This window comes from Fusarium mangiferae, assembly GCF_900044065.1.
Source record: "Fusarium mangiferae strain MRC7560 genome assembly, contig: FMAN_scaffold004, whole genome shotgun sequence".
Taxonomy (NCBI): domain Eukaryota; kingdom Fungi; phylum Ascomycota; class Sordariomycetes; order Hypocreales; family Nectriaceae; genus Fusarium; species Fusarium mangiferae.
The window spans coordinates 2,138,488-2,158,531 of record NW_024573924.1 but is presented as its reverse complement, the minus strand read 5'-3'; the positions used below and the strand labels follow the sequence as shown (position 1 = coordinate 2,158,531).

Below are 20,044 nucleotides of genomic sequence, written 5' to 3'. Positions count from 1 at the left end.
ATCAACAACCTTGAGTGCAGACCGAAGATAAGGTCATTACAAGTAGTGGCAGGCGAGGAGTCTTGTCTACGACCCAGCTAATTTTGAGAGCATAGGTAATCCTCTCAAACAACACTTTCAAACTATCAAACTCCGCCGCAACCCATTTGGGCCGCTATACAAAGAAGAGGAAGCCGATTGATGCGTTCACCTCGTTATGGCAGTCATACTCATCGTAGGAGCTACTCGTGGCTTGGGTGCTAGCCTCACCAAGAAGTACGCCGAAAAGAGCGAAAACACCGTCTACGGTACGACCAGATCATCCGAGGGCCTGGAAGACTCACCCTCTGGAGTCAGATGGCTTTCTGATATCGACCTCATGCAATCTAACGCTGGCCAGAAGCTGGCCAGTCTGCTAGACCCAGCTCAGCCAATCGACTCGATGGTGAGTAGTATTTCCAATTGCAGCAATACGATCCGAGTCAATGTTTCACGAGACTGAGGAACAAGGCAAGATCATCACAGCTGGTTACTTTGCTACAGAAGACCTTACCTTGGACAAAGGTCCGAAATGGGAGGAAGAGCAGCGAATGTATACGACCACCTCTATTGCCCCCGTCTTTATCGTCCATCAGCTCGTTCACAAAGGTCTCTTGCGCAAGGGTTCCAAAGTGGTGCTTGTATCTTCCGAGTCTGGCAGCATCACTCTGCGACATCCAAACGAAGGGGGTGGCAACTACGCTCATCACGCAAGTAAGGCGGCTCTCAACATGGTTGGTAAGCTGCTTAGCTTGGATCTTAAGGACCAGGGCGTCATTGTCAGCATCGTGCACCCAGGCTTTATGCGAACTGAAATGACAAAAGGCGTAGGGTTTGACAAGTTCTGGGATGATGGTGGAGGTGAGATCTCGCGAGCACTTGCTATATATAATATACATGGTGTTGCGGAAACTAACAAGAGTTTGATTAACTAGCTGTGACACCAGACAAGGCGGCGGCGAGCCTCATCAGCTGGATTGACAGTCTTGATATTAGCAAAACAGGAGAATACTGGGCACCGCGAGGACCGCGTGAGTAGCTTTCAAAACGATTTGCGCTGTGGCATGCCAATGGAGTGCTGACCAACGATTATCTGCTTGATTAGGGGATATTGGGACTGCTGAGGTTGTGCTGGGCGAAGGCTTAGCTACACCACTGCATCTCCCCTGGTAAAGCGAAACGGCAACGGCTCTCGTATATCAGCATCGTTTTATTTTACCGGCAACGCCTGGGCTGAAACTGTTGTTGGTAGGAGGCTAGCCTGGCTAGGAGCCGTCGACAAATGAGTGGATTATAGCCGGAAATTACTGCAATTTCACCTATCGGCAACGCGCTTGGAAGCAACCTACCCCGTGCAATTCTTCCTTCTAGACGAGGCGAGTTATCGTCTTTGCCTATTGCGGGTGACGAAATTGAAGAGTGTGGGGTTGGGAGAATCAGGGTCCTCACGTAGCAATGGACTAGCAAAGTCACGATACTGCATCAGGTCTGGCTGCAATAATTAACCTAGCTTGGCAGATCATTAATTGTGAACTTATGATCATCATACAGAATCACGAAATCGTGTCTGGTGCTTTTTCGCGTTACGCAACTGAGTAGTTCCGTCTTCTCATATGATTAGGATCGGCCGCAGGTTATTAGGCGCTGTCCCACCACAAAGAATGAGCTGCATGCTTGATTGCGACTACAAAATGTCATCACGATGGATCCTGCTGTCTACGCCGAGGTTCGCATCATTCACCCGTTTGGACGGGAGATTGCTAGATTGCTCAAGATTTGCTTACCCAGCACAACAGCAAACTTACAGTCCATGCATTCTTGATGCTACTCCGAGTACGGAGTATGAATTGCAGATATAGTAGGATAGATGGTGGCTCCATTATATGGCACGTGGTCATGATCCCTAGCCAAGACACCAGCCAAGTCCGGGTATTGTAATTAGAATGCTACTTTTCAGGTTCAGTCTGGACCGGGCTCGATCAAGCTTTTGACTGACAAGGTCAAGGAAATGTGGAATGAAAGAACACGAGGCTGGGCTTCTGAGTGTTTGCCCTGTGCTGTGTCTCTTACTTCTCTTGTTGTGAGTAGCCGTCTATCTTTGGCGCAGCTGCCCTGTTGGTTGGGTTTGCCTATACATATGTTTGTAGTTATTTGCTGTTTGCCTTGCTACCTAATATGCATATAGCCTATCTAGGCAGCAAGGACAAACAGGTGATGCCTATAGAGGCAATCATCTCAGGGACTAGTATAAATAGTCCTCTTTCTTCTAGGCTAGACTTAATTCTATCAAGCCTTTCCTTTTCATCTAACATGCCCTGCAGGAGGGGTTGACTGAAATTGGTGTTAACGAGATATTGTCTGACGTCTCAACCGCGCACCTTGCCTGACAATACAAGATCTCAACGGCCGGGTTGTGCATGGTAAGATACCCCTGAAGTTGACAAAGAAGACGAAAAAGGAGACTGATGGAGAGTAAATTTGAGCCATCATCGATAATCGGGGCTCTTGTTAGCTGTGAAGTTTGGCTTCTTTGGCGTCAGGGGCATGGCGTTTTGCAACTTGTGGAGAAGAGACGGCCCTTTCATTGGCTGGGTAAGGCTTAGTGATTGCCCTGGATGTTTAAGGGGCAGGGTGACCTTGCGTTCGGCCGACACCTCATCCACTAGGAAATGACAGTGCGGCCAGGATACATGCAAGCTTCCCAAGATAGGGAGCAATGCTAGGAATACAATGATGCTGATGCTATCCGTAATGTAGGTATGGGAATTCTCTAGTTTCCAAAGCCATTGTGCGATCGTAGACATGCACAGGAACCAAGCAAGAGTTAGGGAAATCAAACGGAGTTCTAGGCGTCCTCAGAATACGGCATGGCGGCGGCATGGCTGGTACGAGGCCTATGTGGGCTTGGCCAGCCAGGGTATCCATAAGCCAGGTCGAACAATCTGGGTCCAGGTAGTCAACCTTGCTAGTGAAAGCCTCTCCGATGTCTACGATCCAAGTCAGCTGCCGCCACCTTCTCGAATCAGGACCAGACTTTGACCCGGTACTTGAAAGTTTAGGGACATGGGTGGTGATGAAGCTAGAATTTACAAGAGGTACATACACAGTTGTTTAAGACTCAAAGCTCTCTGTCCGCTGATGATGGGGCTGGGTTCTGGCAACTAAAAATACCTACCTATGTAGGAGCCGTTGCAGTTATCGGGTGCCGTTGAAATAAGGCTGTTGCAAAGTCTCAAACTGGACAATGCAAGACTGGACAGGGAAATGTTAAATCACAGCCACAGGCACAAATGTCCGTAGCTCAAGTCAGACCTTGTAGGTACCTACCTTACTTTTGCTAGGTAGGTAGGTAATTAGATCGGAAGCTGGACCAAGCTCGATTCAGCTCAGCCAAGGTTGACAAGACTGGCACTGAGTTGCTTCCTCCCCAGCTCCCGTAGTTTCTACCCCAAAATCTGATGCACTAACTACTACCTACCTACCTCTAACCTTACCTGACCTGCTAGCCTGCACAAACAAGTTACAACTGATTCTTTCCCCGTCTTGACTACGTTCACCGACTTGCTTCAGCGGCCTAGACGTACATACTGTAGAGTTGTCTTATACCCTAGGCCTGGGATTTCCCCTTTCGCTCTGGTCCGTACTTACCCGGCCGAGCTTCTCAGAAGACTCCTCAAGCCTCCATCTTTCTCCCTCTCCATTGAATGTTTTTGATCTTCTTCCACCCTCAATTCCACACAACGTTCACTTATCTGGCGTGTGGTTCTAAGTTGCCTCAAGCGCTCCTTTCTTCTTCCTTTCCTCCTTCTCCTCTGTCACCCATTCACTGACACGGCCAACACAACTCAGGTAGAGATTGGCAACCCATTCCTTTCATCATAGCACCACTGTTATACAGCACCGAGAACCTCACGAACCCTGGCAACGTAACAGACTCTTCAACAAAACCGAATTAAAGCAGCATATCGCTCACGCAGCATCCATCGTCCACCTTCTATCCTTCACACGCTTCTGTTCGCTACTGAGCCTTTCCGAAGCTCGACCCTGCGAACCACTGATCTCAATCTCAAGGCCAATTCACGTTTGGATTCCACCAGCCCACGGAGCGACCTTTTTCACCAACAATAGCCCGCCTTCGCTCTGCTGCCACCATCGATTACAGCTCAGCAAATACAGCTAATTTGTCTCCCTAATTGCAGGCACCTGAATATCTTGTTTACAGGACTAAAAGCCAACGACACTGCTTGAAAAGCGATCCCTTCTGGACCCTGATTTTATCTTCTTGTTGTCCTCCACCCCTGTCTGGCAACATCGTGTACGACACAGTGGTCAACGACCCCTGCCAGTCCCGCCTTTGAAGGCCCCTGCCCAAGCTCGACAGCCGTGAGCATTGACTTGCCCCGCTAACAGGCCTATCGACGAGTCGCCAAACTCGACCCCGAGTTGTTCAGCCAAGCACCTGAAAATTGAACACCCTTCATCAGCATTTTGTTGATTTCAGGCACTTAGCTTTGCAAAATACGTTCGGCAAGGGCCCATTCCATCTTTTGCACTGGAGACTACCATATCAACTACCCTCCCGGCCTCAGTCAATCGATCCCTCTTGAACCTAACAATTCATCAAGAACTTCAACACAGGGGCATCTGCCGCTAAGACGATCGCACTACTTTCTCAGGCCAGCCAGCCCCTTTCCGAGCCCTTGGCCCTTGGGCACCACGAAGGCCACTTCACCCCAGAGCTATTGACCCACCAGGTGCCTGAACAAAGTTGAAAGTTGAACGGCAGAACGGGGATTCGAATCGCGTTTGAGTGGCGTACCGTACTCTTATTGACTTGGTATGACGCTGGGTCTGAGCTTTCAGGACAGAGGAATTTAATCCATCCCGACCTACGTATTTTACCACGGCCAGTTCTTTGACTTTCACCTCTTGGCGAAGTTGCCCTCGTCCTTGTTTACGCCCGGGCTCTATTCCTATATTTTATACGACACACGTAACGCATTGTTTTACCTGACGTTGCAACGGCTGCCGTTTCCTCTGTTACTCTATATCGATTGGCTCCGCATTCCCTCCTGGATCTTCAAATCAGAAACACAAGCCCAAGCTTGACCCCTTTGCAATCATGTCTACTGCTCAGTCTTTTCAGTCCGGTAAGCGCCCGCCCCTTGATTTCGCTTTAATGTGATCTGCGACAACCACCCCATTCCCGAAGCTTCCCCTTCTGTTTTCACCGGGATTCGCGTCCGACAGCTGGCAAAGCTCGGCGCTTGGAATCTTGTAAACAAAGGAGACTAGATCAACTGTAATGTTGAATGGATCGCAAGTCAACTTGGCGCAACAATTCACCTGAAGCTTGCTGGTCGGTCCACTTGGCTGGCATCCATCTTGTGTCATGCTGAGGAGATTGTCTGTTTCATCTTGGTCCATCTGTTGTCGTCATTGTATGCATGCGCCCGTTTATCTGGCACCCAGCTGATAAGTTTTCTTGGAAACAGGCCACACCAGTTCTGGCCAATCTCCTGGTCTCACGCTCAACTTATCTTCTAATAACCCCTTCCGCAACCGCGCACCATCTCCAGCCAGTGCCGACCTTCTTTTCCCCAGCAAACCCGCCTCTCCCTTTGACGACCCCCCAGCACGACCTTTATCTCGAAATCCATTTCTCGATCAGCCGCCGGTTGATTTATTGTCACAGCCTCTTAGGTCACCTGGTGCGATGTCGTCTCACTCAGACTCTAAGTCTCTTTCAGCCGAGGAAATTTTTGTATGTACTTGAGTCAATATCTTTCTCCCACTACCTCAAACATGCAGGGAAATGATTAATTCTCGGTGGTGTCAACGATGATTCCTTGCACTGATACTAACCGGTCACTAAACAGAACTCGATGACCCTCGATGATGCTTCTAATGACCGAGCAAGACAGCAGGCCACTCGGCGACCGATGAACGGACCGCCTCCAAGACGCGGCGGCGAAAACCCGCCCCCTGAGAGTGGCAGCCACCGCCCTTCGCGTTCCCAGGAAGAAGCTCTTCGTGCTCGAAGGATGCAAGGCTCCGGACCCCGACCGCAACAAAGCTCACCGCAACGACGTGCCCCACCACGACGTCCTCGACGAAATTCTGAGTCTTCTTTGGTCGATTTTGATGCGCGTCCAATTACGGAGGAGGAGAAAAGAATGATCGAGGCGGCTCGGCGACGCGAATACGAACGACAGCGTCGCGGAGAGGGCAAGGAGCGCGGCGATAGAAGCGACCGCGACCGCGACCGCGATCGTCGGGAGCGGGGAGATAGGGAGAAGACCAGTCGCCCAAGCAGAAAGATGGACATTATTGATCAACTTGATGCCACAAGCATTTACGGAACTGGCCGTACGTTCATCTCCTCCCTGACCCTAGAATTCATTGTTGCTAACACAGTACAGTGTTCCATCATGATGGACCCTTCGACGCCTTGAACCCCCACCGAAATCGCCAAAACGCGAGACGTGCGCCAATGCAGGCCTTTCCCAAAGATTCGCTAAACAACTCTCTTGGAGGCGCTGGGCCGCTTAATGCTCGAGCTGACCATTCAGTTCTCATGGGAAATGCCACAGATGAGGCATTCAGAGATTTTTCTGCACCTTCAAAAGCCCGTAGTAAGGAACCCGCCATTTTTGATGCCTCAGGTCGAGACCAAATTGTCCATGGAGATGAGTCTGTTGGCCTGGGCACCTCAACTTTCTTGGAAGGGACCCCCGCTGCGCGAAGTGCTATTCAGCGTCACCAGGCTGAACAGGCCCAGGAAAACATGGAGAGTGGTCTACAGCGCAAGAAATCCCTTGCACAGCGCATTCGCCACATTAACAAGGGTCCCCGCGATTATAGTCAGTCAGGGCGCCCCAATGGCGAATATTCCAGAATCACCCCAGATGCCTATCCGACAGCAGCCAGCACCAGCTCAGACAACAATCCCTTCTTTGCAGAATTCGGTAAAGGCGAGGAAGGCTTCAGTGCAAGGCCGCGAGATGGCTCAATGACTTCCAACAGCCCTCCTGGAGCGAGACGCCCTTCTGCCGGAGCTGTCCTTGAACGACGGGCGACAACTGATGCCGCTACAACTTTGGATGATGCCCCAGCAAAGCCCACCGGGCTTATGGGACGAATGAAGAGCCTTAAGGGGCGGAAGCCTCGGCCAGAGATACCTAGCAACGGGCCCGGTGTGCCCGGAACGGCCGTTTAGTGGAGGACAGGTGCCGGGCGACTCCTTGACTCAAGTCGAAGTCCAAAGCGATGGCAGTCAAGGCAGGACAGCCTTGCGGAGAATATGAATGAGCACGCGAATGAAAGTTCGTGGGCTAATAGTCTGCCAACACGAGATCAAGAAAATGCGGCGCCGAGAGAGGCAGAGAGGTGTGCCGCGTACGCCTCAAGCACGGTACAAGAATCTGAACCATTGCTTTACGAAACTGCAGAGGTTCAAGCAAAGAGACTTGGCCAGGCGCACAATTATTCAAGAAAACGGTATACAAATGCGACGAGATAAGGTCTAATTGGTCTCTCCATATACCGATGAAGTTTCTATTTATTATCTTCTTTTTGTTGAGTTTGGGATGGGGCGGGCAGCATGGGTTATAGGAAATCAAGCCCAAAGGTCGAGTCGTTTGCTCTGTTTTGGAGATTTACCAGGCAGGTCTGACTTAGCAGGAACCTCAAGAGCTTGAGTCGTCTCCAAGTCGTCACGTTGCCAGAGGGGACCTGGGACTGCCGACCGAGACCTGGGAGGTTTTTATGAAGCCTTTTTTGTATGTTTTATATCAGGACTTGATGTCTGATCATGGCATCAATAAATTCAAATGCGATGTTATCGTGTGCAAACAATTAGCTTGGTTCTGCCTTGATTTGCGCCAGAGGTTGTTAGTCACTTCAAGAGATAATACCATCCTCAATTTTGAGTATATCAATCCTTCTGATGTCATGTCCAGCACTACTTTAAAGGAAAGCATGCAATTCATGATTTGTTATGGCAGTATTAAGCTGGTCTGGTTGTTGTCGCTTTAGGGCTATCTTGAAGCCCATCTTATGTAAACCATGAGGAGCAGTTATGCACCTGGACCTTGCATAGCACCAACCGAAATATAGTACTAGGCCACAAGCTACCTTACTCCATGAACCCATCACAGAGCCTCCCTTCACAGGCAAGCTCCCACTTTCAGCTTGAACCAATTCCCGCAGCAATACTGGCCGATAAAGAGGTGAAAAGGCGCGATGCAATCGCACTGTTGGGAGCCTGCAAGACAGGATGCAGAGTCATTGACGAGGAGGTCATGCTAGGAGGCTTTGAACGCGGAAGCGTTGTGGGTATCAGCGCGGAAGATGAAGAGCTAGGGGTTCAGGTGAGATCAACAATCAGATAAAGTCGTTGGTTGTGTGAAAGAAACGTTGGACTAATTTTCGGCATCAGCTTGGTCTCCAGACACTTGCACATTCGCTTTGTGAAGGCACGGTTACAAGTGGCCTGCTCATCACGCCCAGGCCAGCAAGTGTAATGCTGGCCGGCCTGAGAGACGCGGTGAAGTCCGAACTCGAGGCTGAACGGGGCACAAAGGATACTATAAGGGTGAGACTCAGACAATGTCTTGAAAAAGTCATGCTGTCTTGTGTATTCGACATGGATGGCCTTTGGGAGGCACTGGCCGATCTGGATTGCGAGGTGGTTGAAGAGAAGGATAGTGCGGTGCAGGACCAAGACCAAGGGGCAACAGACATCAGACAACATGATACAACATATCAGTTTGACGAGATCCAGGATAGCCAGGATGACGATGATGTGGCCTTCTCCCCCATTCATCAAGCTTCGCAGCCCCTGGCAGAGGAGCCGTGTAACAAGACGCAACAGCACCCAGACGTTATCGTCATTACGCATTTCTCATCCCTTCTGACGGGTCTTTTCTTTCACCGCGAAAAGTCAGCAGCGCATGCCGCGCTTCAGCTTTTGAGCTCACACCTCCGCGATCTCTCGCGCAATCTATCCTCGAAGCCACTTATTCTTCTACTGAACTCGACTTCAGCGGTATCATCGGGTCCAGCACTCGCAACCGCAGCGTCACCAGCGAAGCAAAGCCAAGTTGATCCAACACTACGATCTATCTTCAACCCACCACCATTGACCGGCTACAGTGCCCGACGCACGAAACCAAACTTCGGTCTGATATTTACGCAACTACTGGACTTGCACTTACTGTGCACAAAGGTTCCAAAGACAAGGCAGGATGCTGAGGGAGCAGTGAGGCAGCTTCCCGGGGACGAGATCGAGCTGGTATGGGTCGTGGAGGTGTTGTTGGATGAGCTGGGTGTATGGGAAGGTCATACAGGAGCTAGGTCCGGAAGGGAGCAGAGATGGGCGGCTGTGAAAGTTGAAAAGGGGAGAATTGGTCAAGCAATTGATGAGAAGGAGCCCGAGGCTAAAATCCCAAATACAAGCGACGTGAGGGTTGCGGGCGGTTTTGGAGGACGCAGAGTATAATTATGGCAATTTGTAACGACCGGTGGAGTATACGAAGTCCAAATTTGGGCAGGCTTGCGATGCCCCTGTGGCTTTGAAGATGCGGATTACGGTATAGTTAGTTACTTGAATCTAGGTATGAGCAGGGTAGATAGCTAAAATGCCTTGTATCTACTTATACAGAGCTCTGTAACTGATGGGCATTCGTAGTATCCGTATGATGCTGTGCTATGACAAATTGGAGCGCACCCGCTCTATTTCCGACGGGCAGCCAACCAATCATATCTCGACCGCAAAACGACCCTTTTGAAGCCTCATCTTGGGTTGACTCTAAAGTTACATGATCTGAGCCGTGGTGCCATTGCCAACCTTCCCAACCAAGATGCCCAGCTCATGCAAAGAACTGCGTAAGCTACTCACTGACCCTGACATACAGCCTGCATGTCAATCATTCTAACACCCGATGCTTTCCCAGGCGAAGCACTCGCGCAGTGTCTCCAAGAATCCGACTGTGTCATGGTTGAGCGCAACAGCGCCGCCGACTGCCTCCGCGAGCCCCTCGTCAACACCCTCCCGCTCAAGTGTCGACAGCTGAAGAAGGGCTTCGGCGAGTGCAAGCGTGGCATGGTGGACATGCGTAAAAGATTTCGAGGAAACATGCCCGTGGCATACCGTACGATGGAACAGGCCGAGGAGGGTCAAGGATATCAACTCTATGCCGGACGCCCGGCGTTTGCTGGCGGTGTCAAGAAGACGGACGGGAACGAACCCATTCCTCAAGATTGGAGAGAAGTCGAGAATGAGAAGTGGAAGGCAGAACAGGCAGCCATGGAGCAGCAGAAGAAGAAGTGAGATGCATTCTATCATTTTCGGCGTTTTGAGGACCATGGTCGTATCAAATACTCGTACGAACAGTCGTTACCATGCAGCACATGTCCCATCGCGGTAAAGGCTTGATTCGGCCGGGCAATGATCTCCAACGCTGAGGTTGAGCTGAACCGACTGAGCTGAAACAGTTCTACATAACGAACTTGACAGACGAAGACTTTTAGATATACCCAGAAAGGAGAAGAAGAAAAGGAAAAGGGGTGGAATTCTCACGTTCTGCCGTGTTATAAGGCTGCGATTTGCTCTGCTCTCTTCCCAACATTTGTACGATATCTGTATTATAGTAGGTATCCCCCACCTGGCTAAGTTACCATGTACCATGTACTTAGCCAGTCACATTGCCAACCCGGGTTACAGCTCAATCAGCGTCAATAGCCTTGGACAACAGTGGTCAATTCATGCTTATTAGCGTGCTAAATTAAAGTTTCTGGTCCGTGTTGGGTTTCAAGTTTTCCACCTGGACCTGGACCTGGACCTGGCTGCATCTCACCCGACCTCACTTATTTACCTACCTAAGGTAGTAGGCCTAGGTAGGGATGGGCATGTTCCCCACAACCCCGAGGGAAATAATAAAGCCCATCATCAGTAACAAGAATCGACCAAGGTTACCTGCCATCCTACCATAGTTCATATATAGTTTACCTCCTTTCATAGGCTAAGCTCGCACCTGGCCCAAGAGGGAAGTCATCCTCGTGTGTCCTGCGTCACACTTTGAACACACCCACCCACTCTCAGAACACCAGACGCGTTGCATACTGGACCTATCCTTGTAGAAAGTAAGAAAGAAAAAAAAAAAAAAAGGGCAGTGGTAGGGTTGGGAGCAGTCTGTAAATTAGTGGCTTCTTGGTTTAATCGCTTCGCCATGGCTCGACGGGCTATTCGGTGTTTAATACTTTGTGCTATTTGCTACCATTTCCCCATTCCTCTTAGGTTAACTACCTACCTAAGTTAGTAGATTGGGTAACCTTCTTTTTACCTTACTGCCTTCCCTTATCTCCCGCTTCTTGAACGGTCTCACCACGGCCGCCTGAGACGCTCAGTTACATCTGTGTGTTGCAGTAGGGATATCTCTCCCTTCTCTCCTGAGCTCAACCCACTCATTCACCTGCCCAGCGCCGACTCAAGCTGCGCCAAGGCCAAGGCCAAGGCCAAGTCGAATCAAATCAAATCAAATCAAGTATCTTATCCATCGCCTCGCCAAATTTAGTAATGCGGTCTGGTCTACAACTGGCGCCGCTGTCGTTGTCGTCATAACTTCACTACCATCCTCGCCCTCAATTCGCATCGTCGTATCTATATCTCCTCTCCGGTTCGTGCAGCCACAGACGATGGCCATCATGATCACCGCACCACAGCGGCGTCTACTCGTCCTTCTCTCGACTTTCTTCTTCGTATTCAGCATTTTTTATTGCTGTTCGCGTCTCGCAGCATTGACAGTCGGGCCCGTGGAGGTCGAGGACGAAGTCTTGCGCCCACAAGTCGAACTTCTCAGAGCCGATAACCCCATGTCTTACGGCATGTATAACAGACCGCGCTACGATGGTATCGACCTCATTAGGAATCTACACAGCGAATACGTCCCTACAGCAAAGAATGGAAGGAGGTTGGTCGTGGTTGGCGATATCCACGGCATGCTGGACCCCTTCGAGAAACTACTCAAGAAGATCGAATTCAACCCCAAGACAGACCACGTTATTGCAGTTGGCGATATGATTAACAAGGGCCCCAAGTCTTCCGAGGTAGTTGCTCGTCTTATGGAACTCAAAGCCAGCGCGGTCCGTGGCAACCACGAAGATCGCGTCATTCTTGCATGGCGCGGCCTCAGTTCTCAACAGGGCGTCGCCGCCTACCTCGATACCAAAGATGCCGCCAAGCACAGGGGCGAGGAGGCAGACTTGAAAACAGCTCGCAGTCTCTCCGAGGCGCAAATGACGTGGCTGAAGAACTTGCCGGTCATCATATCTGCCGAATCCATGGCCCTCTACTTCGTGCACGCCGGTCTCGTCCCAGGCGTCCCGCTCCCTCAACAAGACGCCTGGGCTGTCATGAACATACGCACCTTGCGGTTTCCGCGCGAAGAATTCCGTAAGAAGGAGATAGAAAAGAAACGAAAGCAGGCCGAGAAACAGCGACAAAAGGAGCTAGCAAAGGCGCAGGAGGACGCGCAGGCAAAGTTTCAGCAGCGCAGTTTCGTTCCCGGGGAAGAGGCCACTGACTCGCATGCCCACGCTGCACGCGCTGCACGCGCTGAATCCGCTCCAGCCGATTCCGCAGGTGCCGTGTCGACCGATGAAGCCGCCGCCGAACGCACGAACCCTGATCGCGATGTATGGATTCCCATAGATGGTCACGAAGGTGAACGATGGACCGACCTATGGAATAGCGAGCAAAAAAAATTGCGAGGACCCGACCGTCGTTCTGTCATCTACGGCCACGATGCCAAGATGGGCTATCAGGAGGACTCATACACCTTCGGCCTCGACTCTGGTTGTGTTAAGGGTAACGCCCTCACTGCCCTGGTTATCCAGGCCAAGGAAGAAGGCGGCTGGAAACACTCAACTCATCAGGTCATGTGCAAAAAAGGATGGTGGTAAGGTCTTCACAATTTCGATGATATGATATCATGCTGTACAATGATGGTTTTAGGTCAATACTTGGGCAGGCGGGTTCACGCATTTCAGTTAGATGGCGTTATGGGTCATGATAATGACAATGATGGGTCCTTTCTTGTCAAGATACATAGACGGGAGTTCTCACGTAAACTTAAGATTACGGTTCATGATGTTTGATGGATGATTCTGACCACTTTTTTGGGCTCATATCCTCGATTTTCGTCATTAAGCCACTATCTGTTTCAATGGACGCCTCATCCACAAGGCAAATTACAGCCAATGACTTCGCCTTAAGCCGAGGAATACTAGATGGATATGAACTATAGAAGATGTGTGGTATAAGCAACGACAACTCCCCAGCAAAGATCGTGAACAAATTATAGTTGGTTGTTCGCAGTCAGCTTCAGTGCTTTCTGCATTCCCACGTTGACACTGTCCCATTTAACTTTTTAATCATTCTCTCTTAAATCATTAGGCATGCAAGAGATTTAGGCGAGCTTCTCCTTGAGGATGCTCTTGAGGGTGACAGCATCAGCAGCGAACTTGCTGATACCCTCTCGGAGCTTCTCAACGGCCATCTGGTCCTCGTTGAAGTCGAAGCGGAAGAGAGCCTCATCATTGATATAGGACTTCTTCTCAATATCTAGAGAAGCAGCCTGGGAAGCATCAAGCTTCTTGGGAACGGGCTCATTCGAGTTCAGAAGGTCCTCGAGCAGGTTAGGCTGTAGAAATTAAAAGTTAGCATTCTTGGTTCCTATTCGCAACACAGGTTCGATGTGACATACAGAGATGGTCAAGTAGTCGCAGCCAGCAAGCTCAGTGATCTCGCCGGTGTTTCGGAAAGAGGCGCCCATGACGATGGTGTTGTAACCGTACTTCTTGTAGTAGTTGAAGATGGTCTTGACGGACTGAACACCAGGGTCCTCCTCCTTAGAGTATTCCTTCTTGGTAGAAGCCTTGAACCAGTCAAGAATGCGGCCGACGAAGGGAGAGATGAGGTAGGCACCGGCCTCGGCAGCACCAATAGCTTGGACAAGAGAGAACATGAGGGTGAGGTTGGTGTTGATGCCGTGGTCGCGCTGGAGAATCTCAGCAGCCTTGATGCCCTCCCAGGTGGCGGCGATCTTGATCAGAATGCGATCCTTGGAAATACCCTGTTCACCGTAAAGCTTTAAATTTATGTTAGTACTTCATCTGGAGTGGCACCCTGTTGCTATGGTGGCTTACCTCAATGAGGTGAAGGGCCTTGTTGACAGAAGCCTCGGTGTCGAAAGAGTATCGGGCATCGACCTCAGTTGAGACCTTGCCGGGAATGATCTTAAGGATCTCCTTGCCAAACTCGACAAGGAGACGGTCGAGAGCATCATCGACCTGCTGGTCGATAGAGCCACCCTTCTGCTTAGCATAGTCAATGGCGACATCGATCAACTTGGCGTACTCGGCCTTCTTGGAGGCAGCGAGAATGAGTGAAGGGTTGGTGGTGGCATCCTGAGGCTTGTACTTGCCAATGGCTATTGAAATGTCAGCTACTATTCATTCTCTCATATCATGCCATGTCACATCATGGCGATCATGACTCCTTATGTCATATGGGCGAAGTTGGAACTCTTGGTCAGGATAGCCAGAGTCGTGGTCTCGGGGCGCATAATGATAGGAATGTATACTAACAGACAAAGTCACCTAAGAGTAAGAAGTTAGTAAAGTACTTGATCAAGCCCAGGAGGTGCGGTAATTACCAGAGTCGGACACAACAGTCTATCGAGGTGGAAACAAACAAATGGTCAGCTATCAATTTCTCATGGGAGACCTAGATACGGAAAGGCGAAAACAACATCTGATCCCGAGGATGACCAAGAACGAGGAATTGGCGAGTCCAATTGATCAGAGGTGTTGGTTATCAAGCTCAAACATGATGCCATGCTCGCTTTTGTTCGCGTTCACAAACGAGTTGGAGGGGTAATGGTGGGGTGACATACAGTGCCGGTGGCCTTGAGCTGTTCGAGAGAGGAAGACATGATGAATGGTATTGATTCGTATCACGGATAGTTTCGTTGAAGAGTTGAGAAAGTGAGATGCAAGGAAAAGAAGAGAAGAGGAATGGAAGAAGAGGAAGGCGAGGGTACAACAAGAAAAAAGATTGGGGATTCCACCGAAAGTCGGGAAGGGACCTGACGTACACACGACGACTGGCGCCTAGGTTCTTTACTGTTCGTCTTCGCCCCTCACCCTCAACTCGTACTCTCTGACTTCACCCCTCCTCCGTGTGTTTGAGCCCATAACTACGTCGACTGCCCCACTACCTACCTCTAGAGGTAAGGTAGGTATCTTACATAGGATCGTGCTTGGTAAGGTACCTTGAACCGGGGCTCTCACCTCGACTACTTCACCTACAGACGACCTAGCTAAAAGCTCTCATTACAGCCGCGCCAGCCAGGAACGGTGGGAATTCTAAGCAATCTGAATAAGAGTGATGTGTATGTTGTGGTGCTGACTTGACCTTTCCAGTATCTCGTAAAGACATTACTCATCAATACACTTTGGCTACCTTAGGTGCCCAGGTAATCAGTCATTCTATGCAAAATTCCTCGTCACAAGTAGGTATTTCAGATACTGACAATATCGGCAAAGAGACGTATCCTTCGCTTGTCTTGGTAATCGCTACCGCCGCTCACCCCCAACGTTTCTACTCTCACCTCGCTCCAAGCGGACAAGGCGGGTGGGCAGGCGGGCAATCAGCCCCCCACCCGCCTGGAGCTCAGTTGCTCCAATGGCCCGTCGAGACCTCGCCGAGTCCACCGAGACCCTCAATGATGTCGGCAGCATCCATACCTCATGGACAAAGAATGCCGCGGAGGAGTTCTGTACAATGGTAACAAAGGTAAGGAAGTAGAGCACGGCTAACCTAGGTGAAGTTCTACAAACCTATTTAGCCGCCTACTTTTGCCTGCAACTGGACTGTGCCATTTCAGTATCTGTGTTTTTGGACATTATCCGCTGTTTTGTCTGGTCACTTTAAACACCATGTCACCGAAAATCGCGCCCTCAGATCATTGTTGCGGCAGATTAGTTGCATCCATTACATTGTATTAGATGCTTCTCTTTTGAAAGCACCCGTCAAATCACTCTTCGCAGCACGTGGAAGTGGTGAGTAAATGGTTGCATGGGCTCGGCGGGGAGAATCCCGATGCTACCGGAACTCTCGCATGAGTGAACACTTCGGAAGACAGCAAACCGATAACATGGCGTTTCAGCAAGACATCAATCACGCCTGGGCCCATAATTCTGATTGCGACTTCTGCTCAAGTCCGCGCGAGTAACGAGCGCAGTAACTACTTCAAACAAAATCGATCCAAAACTAGCCCTATGAATATTGACATTGGCTACGGAGTAGATTGGCTGATATTGCTCAGCAAGCTTATTTAGACATGAGCTAAACTCAATGCTGTTTAGCGTCGAATTCACTCATCGCTCAGCAAATGTTTGTGTTTGTGTTATTTACTTGTCAGAAGATCAAACCAAATTTGCTAGAAGCTGTCATTCATGAAGCATCCAGTAACGTTGTAACTAGTACATAGATAATGACTGAAAACCCCGTGACCACCCCTGGACACCGTTCTCTTCCCTAGTTTTCGTGCTTAAAGCTTCATCTGTCAACCCCATTTGTAACATATTTGTAACCAAGAGATTTGCTCCATAATCATCGTCAACGCCAATTTTAAGCCAGGGGCTGCTTAGTCTTCAGTGACATCTCCATACTCCCACATACCCAGGCGCTGGTCCTTTGCCTGGCTCTCAACCTCCTTAAGGTGCTTGAGGGTAGACTCAAACGCCTTGCTGCGTTCCCAAGCCTTGAGCTTCTTAGGAACCATGCCGTACCCACCGGCAACAACTTCCTTATTGATAGAGTCATTGGGCCCGGGAAGTTCTCCCGAGGATCCAGTGTCATACAGTGTGACATAGCTCAGATTCTCCTTGTTGTCAACAAAGTCGAAGTTGGCAACAAGTCGCTTATTTTCAGTGAGTTCGTAGATGAAATCGATAGCATCTTGGAAATAATCGGCACCGGTAGGAAGTTGCACAAACGAGAGAGAGGCATCAATGGCCTGAGCCTTCAACTTCTGCGCACCAAATTTGGGTTGATCCAGTCCTCGTAGGCTAGACCAAGGGACCTTCTCACTGTTGCCATAATCGATGTAAACAACTTCAGACTTCTTGGCACTGCGGTCATTGGCCTTCACGCGGGCTCGGTACCACTGACCATCAGCAGAGAATTTAGCTGAGACGTACTCTCCAGTCTTTGGAGCGTCCTTGAGAGGGTTGTTGTTTTTGGAATCAAGGTGGAATCTTCGGAATTCGCTCATCAAGCTCTCAAGAGCGGCTGTTCCCTTGCCGATCTCTTGAATCTTGAGTTTACCGTTAGCGTCAACATTAGTGATAATAACATCGCGGTAGTCGGTGGGCTTCTTGTCGATAGAGACTTCGGTTTCAGGAGAAATTTCAGCATTGTTCTCTTCCTCGTACTCCTCATCCTGTGAAGGGTCCCAATCTTGCCACAAGTTCTTCCGAGCCTCCTTGGCCTTCTTCTCAGCGGTGAATAGCTCAGCAGCGTTGCCAGACTTTTCCGCAGAATAAGCGTGAACAGATGCGAGACCTTCTTCGACCAAGACCTTGGCGAAGTTTTCTCGGTTGATATAAAGGTCACCGATGAAGCCACCAACCTTGTCCATGTCATGGATATCTACCTCACAGTCGCGCTGGTTACATCGACGATTGGCAAGATCGAGAGACTCCTTGCCGAAAGGCTCACCTCCTTCGCCATCGGCTCTGGGAGCTCGAGGGGCACGGATTCCACCCAGAACCATTGTGAGTTTTATATTCTCTCGTGGAATCAAGATAGTGAACCTAGAACCGGCTTTGCAGAAGTCGACAATAGCAGGCACCTTCTTTTGTCGTTGTAGGGTAGCCAGCATGATTTTAGCCTTCTGTGTGTTCTCGGAGAGGTCGGTGTACTGTTTTGCCTTCTGAGGTTTGCCTGACCACATGCCCTTCTTCTCCTCTTTAGCCTTCTCTTGGGCAGCGAGGAGGTCATCGTAATTAGGGGCTCGGTCTGTGTCATCCTTTCGATGTCGGATGACTGACGCCCATCCGTTCTCGACCAAGAGAAGGTTGATATTGGTGTTCTTTTCGGTGACAGTAGCGACTTCACGAGCCTCATATCCTTCTGTCGCGGGTTTGTTACCATCAATGCTGATTCTCACATGCTTTCCAATCAGCTTTTGTCGAAGAAACTCCTTGGCTTCCTCCCGGAAAGGACTTTCTGAAGGCTCTGTAGTGCGGGGCCCTCGGACACTGCTGATGTTGATGCGCTTCTCTGTTGTCCCGGCCTTGTTTCTTACGAGAATGGTATCGGCACCAATGACCTTGGATACAATTGCGTCCTGGTTTCCGCTCTCAGTCTTAGCAACATGGTGTCTGTGAAGCCGGAGCTTCTTGGACTGCGCCTGCTTCTCAGCAGCACGGAGAGCAGCCATTCTCTCACCCAACATAATAGAATGGAAGTCATTACATCGTGCAAGACCTTCTTGAAGTAGGAACTCAGCGATATTTCCTCGGGGGTGGATAAGGGCGGCAACAAGCTGCCCTTGGGCGCTAGCACCAACGATCTCGACCTTAATCCGACGATGGAGCAGCCTTGACTCAACAAATGACCTAGCCTCATTTCCGTATTCCTCGGCCGGCTGGGTGGTACCAGTAGAGGGAAGCGTACGCTCGGTGGCAGGCGTTCGGATACCTGCAATCAGTGTCATGGGCTGAACGTGCTTCTTCTCCGAGAGCAAGAGCCGCACCAATACGCGATCGCCACTAAGAACTCGCTCAACAATACCATCCACTGTCTTGCCTTTCCACTCCTTCAAGAATTCAGGGCCACCGAGATCATTTTGAACCTCGATAATACCACCAACTCCGACATGGAGTCCCTTGTCCTCAGCCTTGGCTTTATTTTCGAGCTGGCGAAGTGTCTCAAGGCGGTCAAGCACCTCATCCGACTCCTCCTTCCGACCAGCATCCTCGCGGACCTTCAGCCAGCCAGCCTTAACAAGTTCATCAGGCAGAATGGTTCCATCCTGAAGTTGGGCAGTACCAAATTCTCGGCCGGAAGTAGGGATTGTGTACAGAACGGTTGCTTGAACGACCTTTCCGATGACGAGGTCTCGAAGATACTCGCGAGACTGGAAGGCGAAAGGCTCGTCACCCTCACGCTTCAAGTGAGGGGCCGTGACATAGGCGAGAGACAGGGTCCGTTCATTGTTGGGGTTCTTGGTACTTGTCAATACCAGCGTGTCGCCACTAAGCACGCTCTTGACATTGCCTAAGAAGGTTTTGGACATTGCGGCGGATACAGGAGGATTACGCGGAAAGACCTGTTTGATTCAAGCTCATGTTAGTCGAATGCTGAGAATTCAAGTGCAACAGCGATTCTGACAGGGCACAGGAAGAACACTGGAAAACAAACGGAGCGACAAGACAGTGGAGATTGTTGCAGTGGGAGCTCTCACGACCCAAGAAGTTTCTGAATGGAAGACCAAGCTAAGCAGAGCTTCAATTGAGTTTCAAGCTCCCTTGAGTGCTGCCACCGCCAGATGACAAGTAACCACGAACATGATATTATGGGTGAAGGAGATATCTTACACGTACCTAGGAACAGGGGGGTTGTGCTTCTTTTAGAAGTTCAAGCCTTATTGAGAAAACAAGTTGAGCTCAGATAAGGAAAGTCGAAGGTCAGGGGAGGGAGGACAAGAAAGAAAGAGCTTCATCTGAGCATTGGATGTGGAGTTGCAATCGCGTGAGCTACCTTATGGCAAGGTGGCCCCAAGGCCAAGTTCCCCGCTAAAGTGCTGAATGTGGGGACAAACTCAGGGGTTTAACTATGGCGGATAGATGTCCCTGCAGGTAGGTGCCAGTGATCGCGGGGTACCAGCACAACCTGTCCTCAATAGAAAGGGAAACGGGAGCTCTATCCTTGGATTAGCAGCTTCAGCTAGGG

The 20,044-nt window shown here is 50.1% G+C and overlaps 7 protein-coding genes across 7 annotated transcripts; 5 read left to right on the top strand and 2 right to left on the bottom strand.

Annotated features, from left to right (window-relative positions):
- Positions 1–196: 196 nt before the first annotated feature.
- FMAN_09248 (putative oxidoreductase, short chain dehydrogenase/reductase family superfamily) lies at positions 197–1,191 on the top strand (the record flags this gene model as incomplete). The annotated part of the gene is made up of 4 exons (XM_041830068.1): positions 197–424; positions 495–879; positions 954–1,049; positions 1,124–1,191. 4 exons carry the CDS (start codon positions 197–199, stop codon positions 1,189–1,191), a joined length of 777 nt encoding a protein of 258 aa, XP_041680768.1.
- A 3,949-nt stretch (positions 1,192–5,140) lies between these two features.
- FMAN_09247 (uncharacterized protein) lies at positions 5,141–7,237 on the top strand (the record flags this gene model as incomplete). The annotated part of the gene is made up of 4 exons (XM_041830067.1): positions 5,141–5,168; positions 5,514–5,782; positions 5,898–6,387; positions 6,441–7,237. 4 exons carry the CDS (start codon positions 5,141–5,143, stop codon positions 7,235–7,237), a joined length of 1,584 nt encoding a protein of 527 aa, XP_041680767.1.
- Positions 7,238–8,162: 925 nt separating this feature from the next.
- On the top strand, positions 8,163–9,520 carry FMAN_09246 (related to PET191 protein, involved in assembly of cytochrome oxidase; the record flags this gene model as incomplete). The annotated part of the gene is made up of 2 exons (XM_041830066.1): positions 8,163–8,390; positions 8,459–9,520. The coding sequence occupies 2 exons, from the start codon at positions 8,163–8,165 to the stop codon at positions 9,518–9,520; spliced, it is 1,290 nt and encodes a 429-aa protein (XP_041680766.1).
- A 361-nt stretch (positions 9,521–9,881) lies between these two features.
- Positions 9,882–10,351, top strand: FMAN_09245 (related to PET191 protein, involved in assembly of cytochrome oxidase; the record flags this gene model as incomplete). The annotated part of the gene is made up of 2 exons (XM_041830065.1): positions 9,882–9,906; positions 9,975–10,351. The coding sequence occupies 2 exons, from the start codon at positions 9,882–9,884 to the stop codon at positions 10,349–10,351; spliced, it is 402 nt and encodes a 133-aa protein (XP_041680765.1).
- Positions 10,352–11,724: 1,373 nt separating this feature from the next.
- FMAN_09244 (uncharacterized protein) lies at positions 11,725–12,981 on the top strand (the record flags this gene model as incomplete). The annotated part of the gene is made up of 1 exon (XM_041830062.1): positions 11,725–12,981. The coding sequence occupies one exon, from the start codon at positions 11,725–11,727 to the stop codon at positions 12,979–12,981; it is 1,257 nt and encodes a 418-aa protein (XP_041680764.1).
- A 506-nt stretch (positions 12,982–13,487) lies between these two features.
- Positions 13,488–15,014, bottom strand: FMAN_09243 (putative transaldolase; the record flags this gene model as incomplete). The annotated part of the gene is made up of 6 exons (XM_041830061.1): positions 13,488–13,721; positions 13,785–14,168; positions 14,227–14,510; positions 14,668–14,679; positions 14,736–14,754; positions 14,976–15,014. The coding sequence occupies 6 exons, from the start codon at positions 15,012–15,014 to the stop codon at positions 13,488–13,490; spliced, it is 972 nt and encodes a 323-aa protein (XP_041680763.1).
- A 1,716-nt stretch (positions 15,015–16,730) lies between these two features.
- FMAN_09242 (putative 100 kDa protein P100) lies at positions 16,731–19,388 on the bottom strand (the record flags this gene model as incomplete). The annotated part of the gene is made up of 1 exon (XM_041830060.1): positions 16,731–19,388. One exon carries the CDS (start codon positions 19,386–19,388, stop codon positions 16,731–16,733), a length of 2,658 nt encoding a protein of 885 aa, XP_041680762.1.
- Between the last annotated feature and the right edge of the window lie 656 nt (positions 19,389–20,044).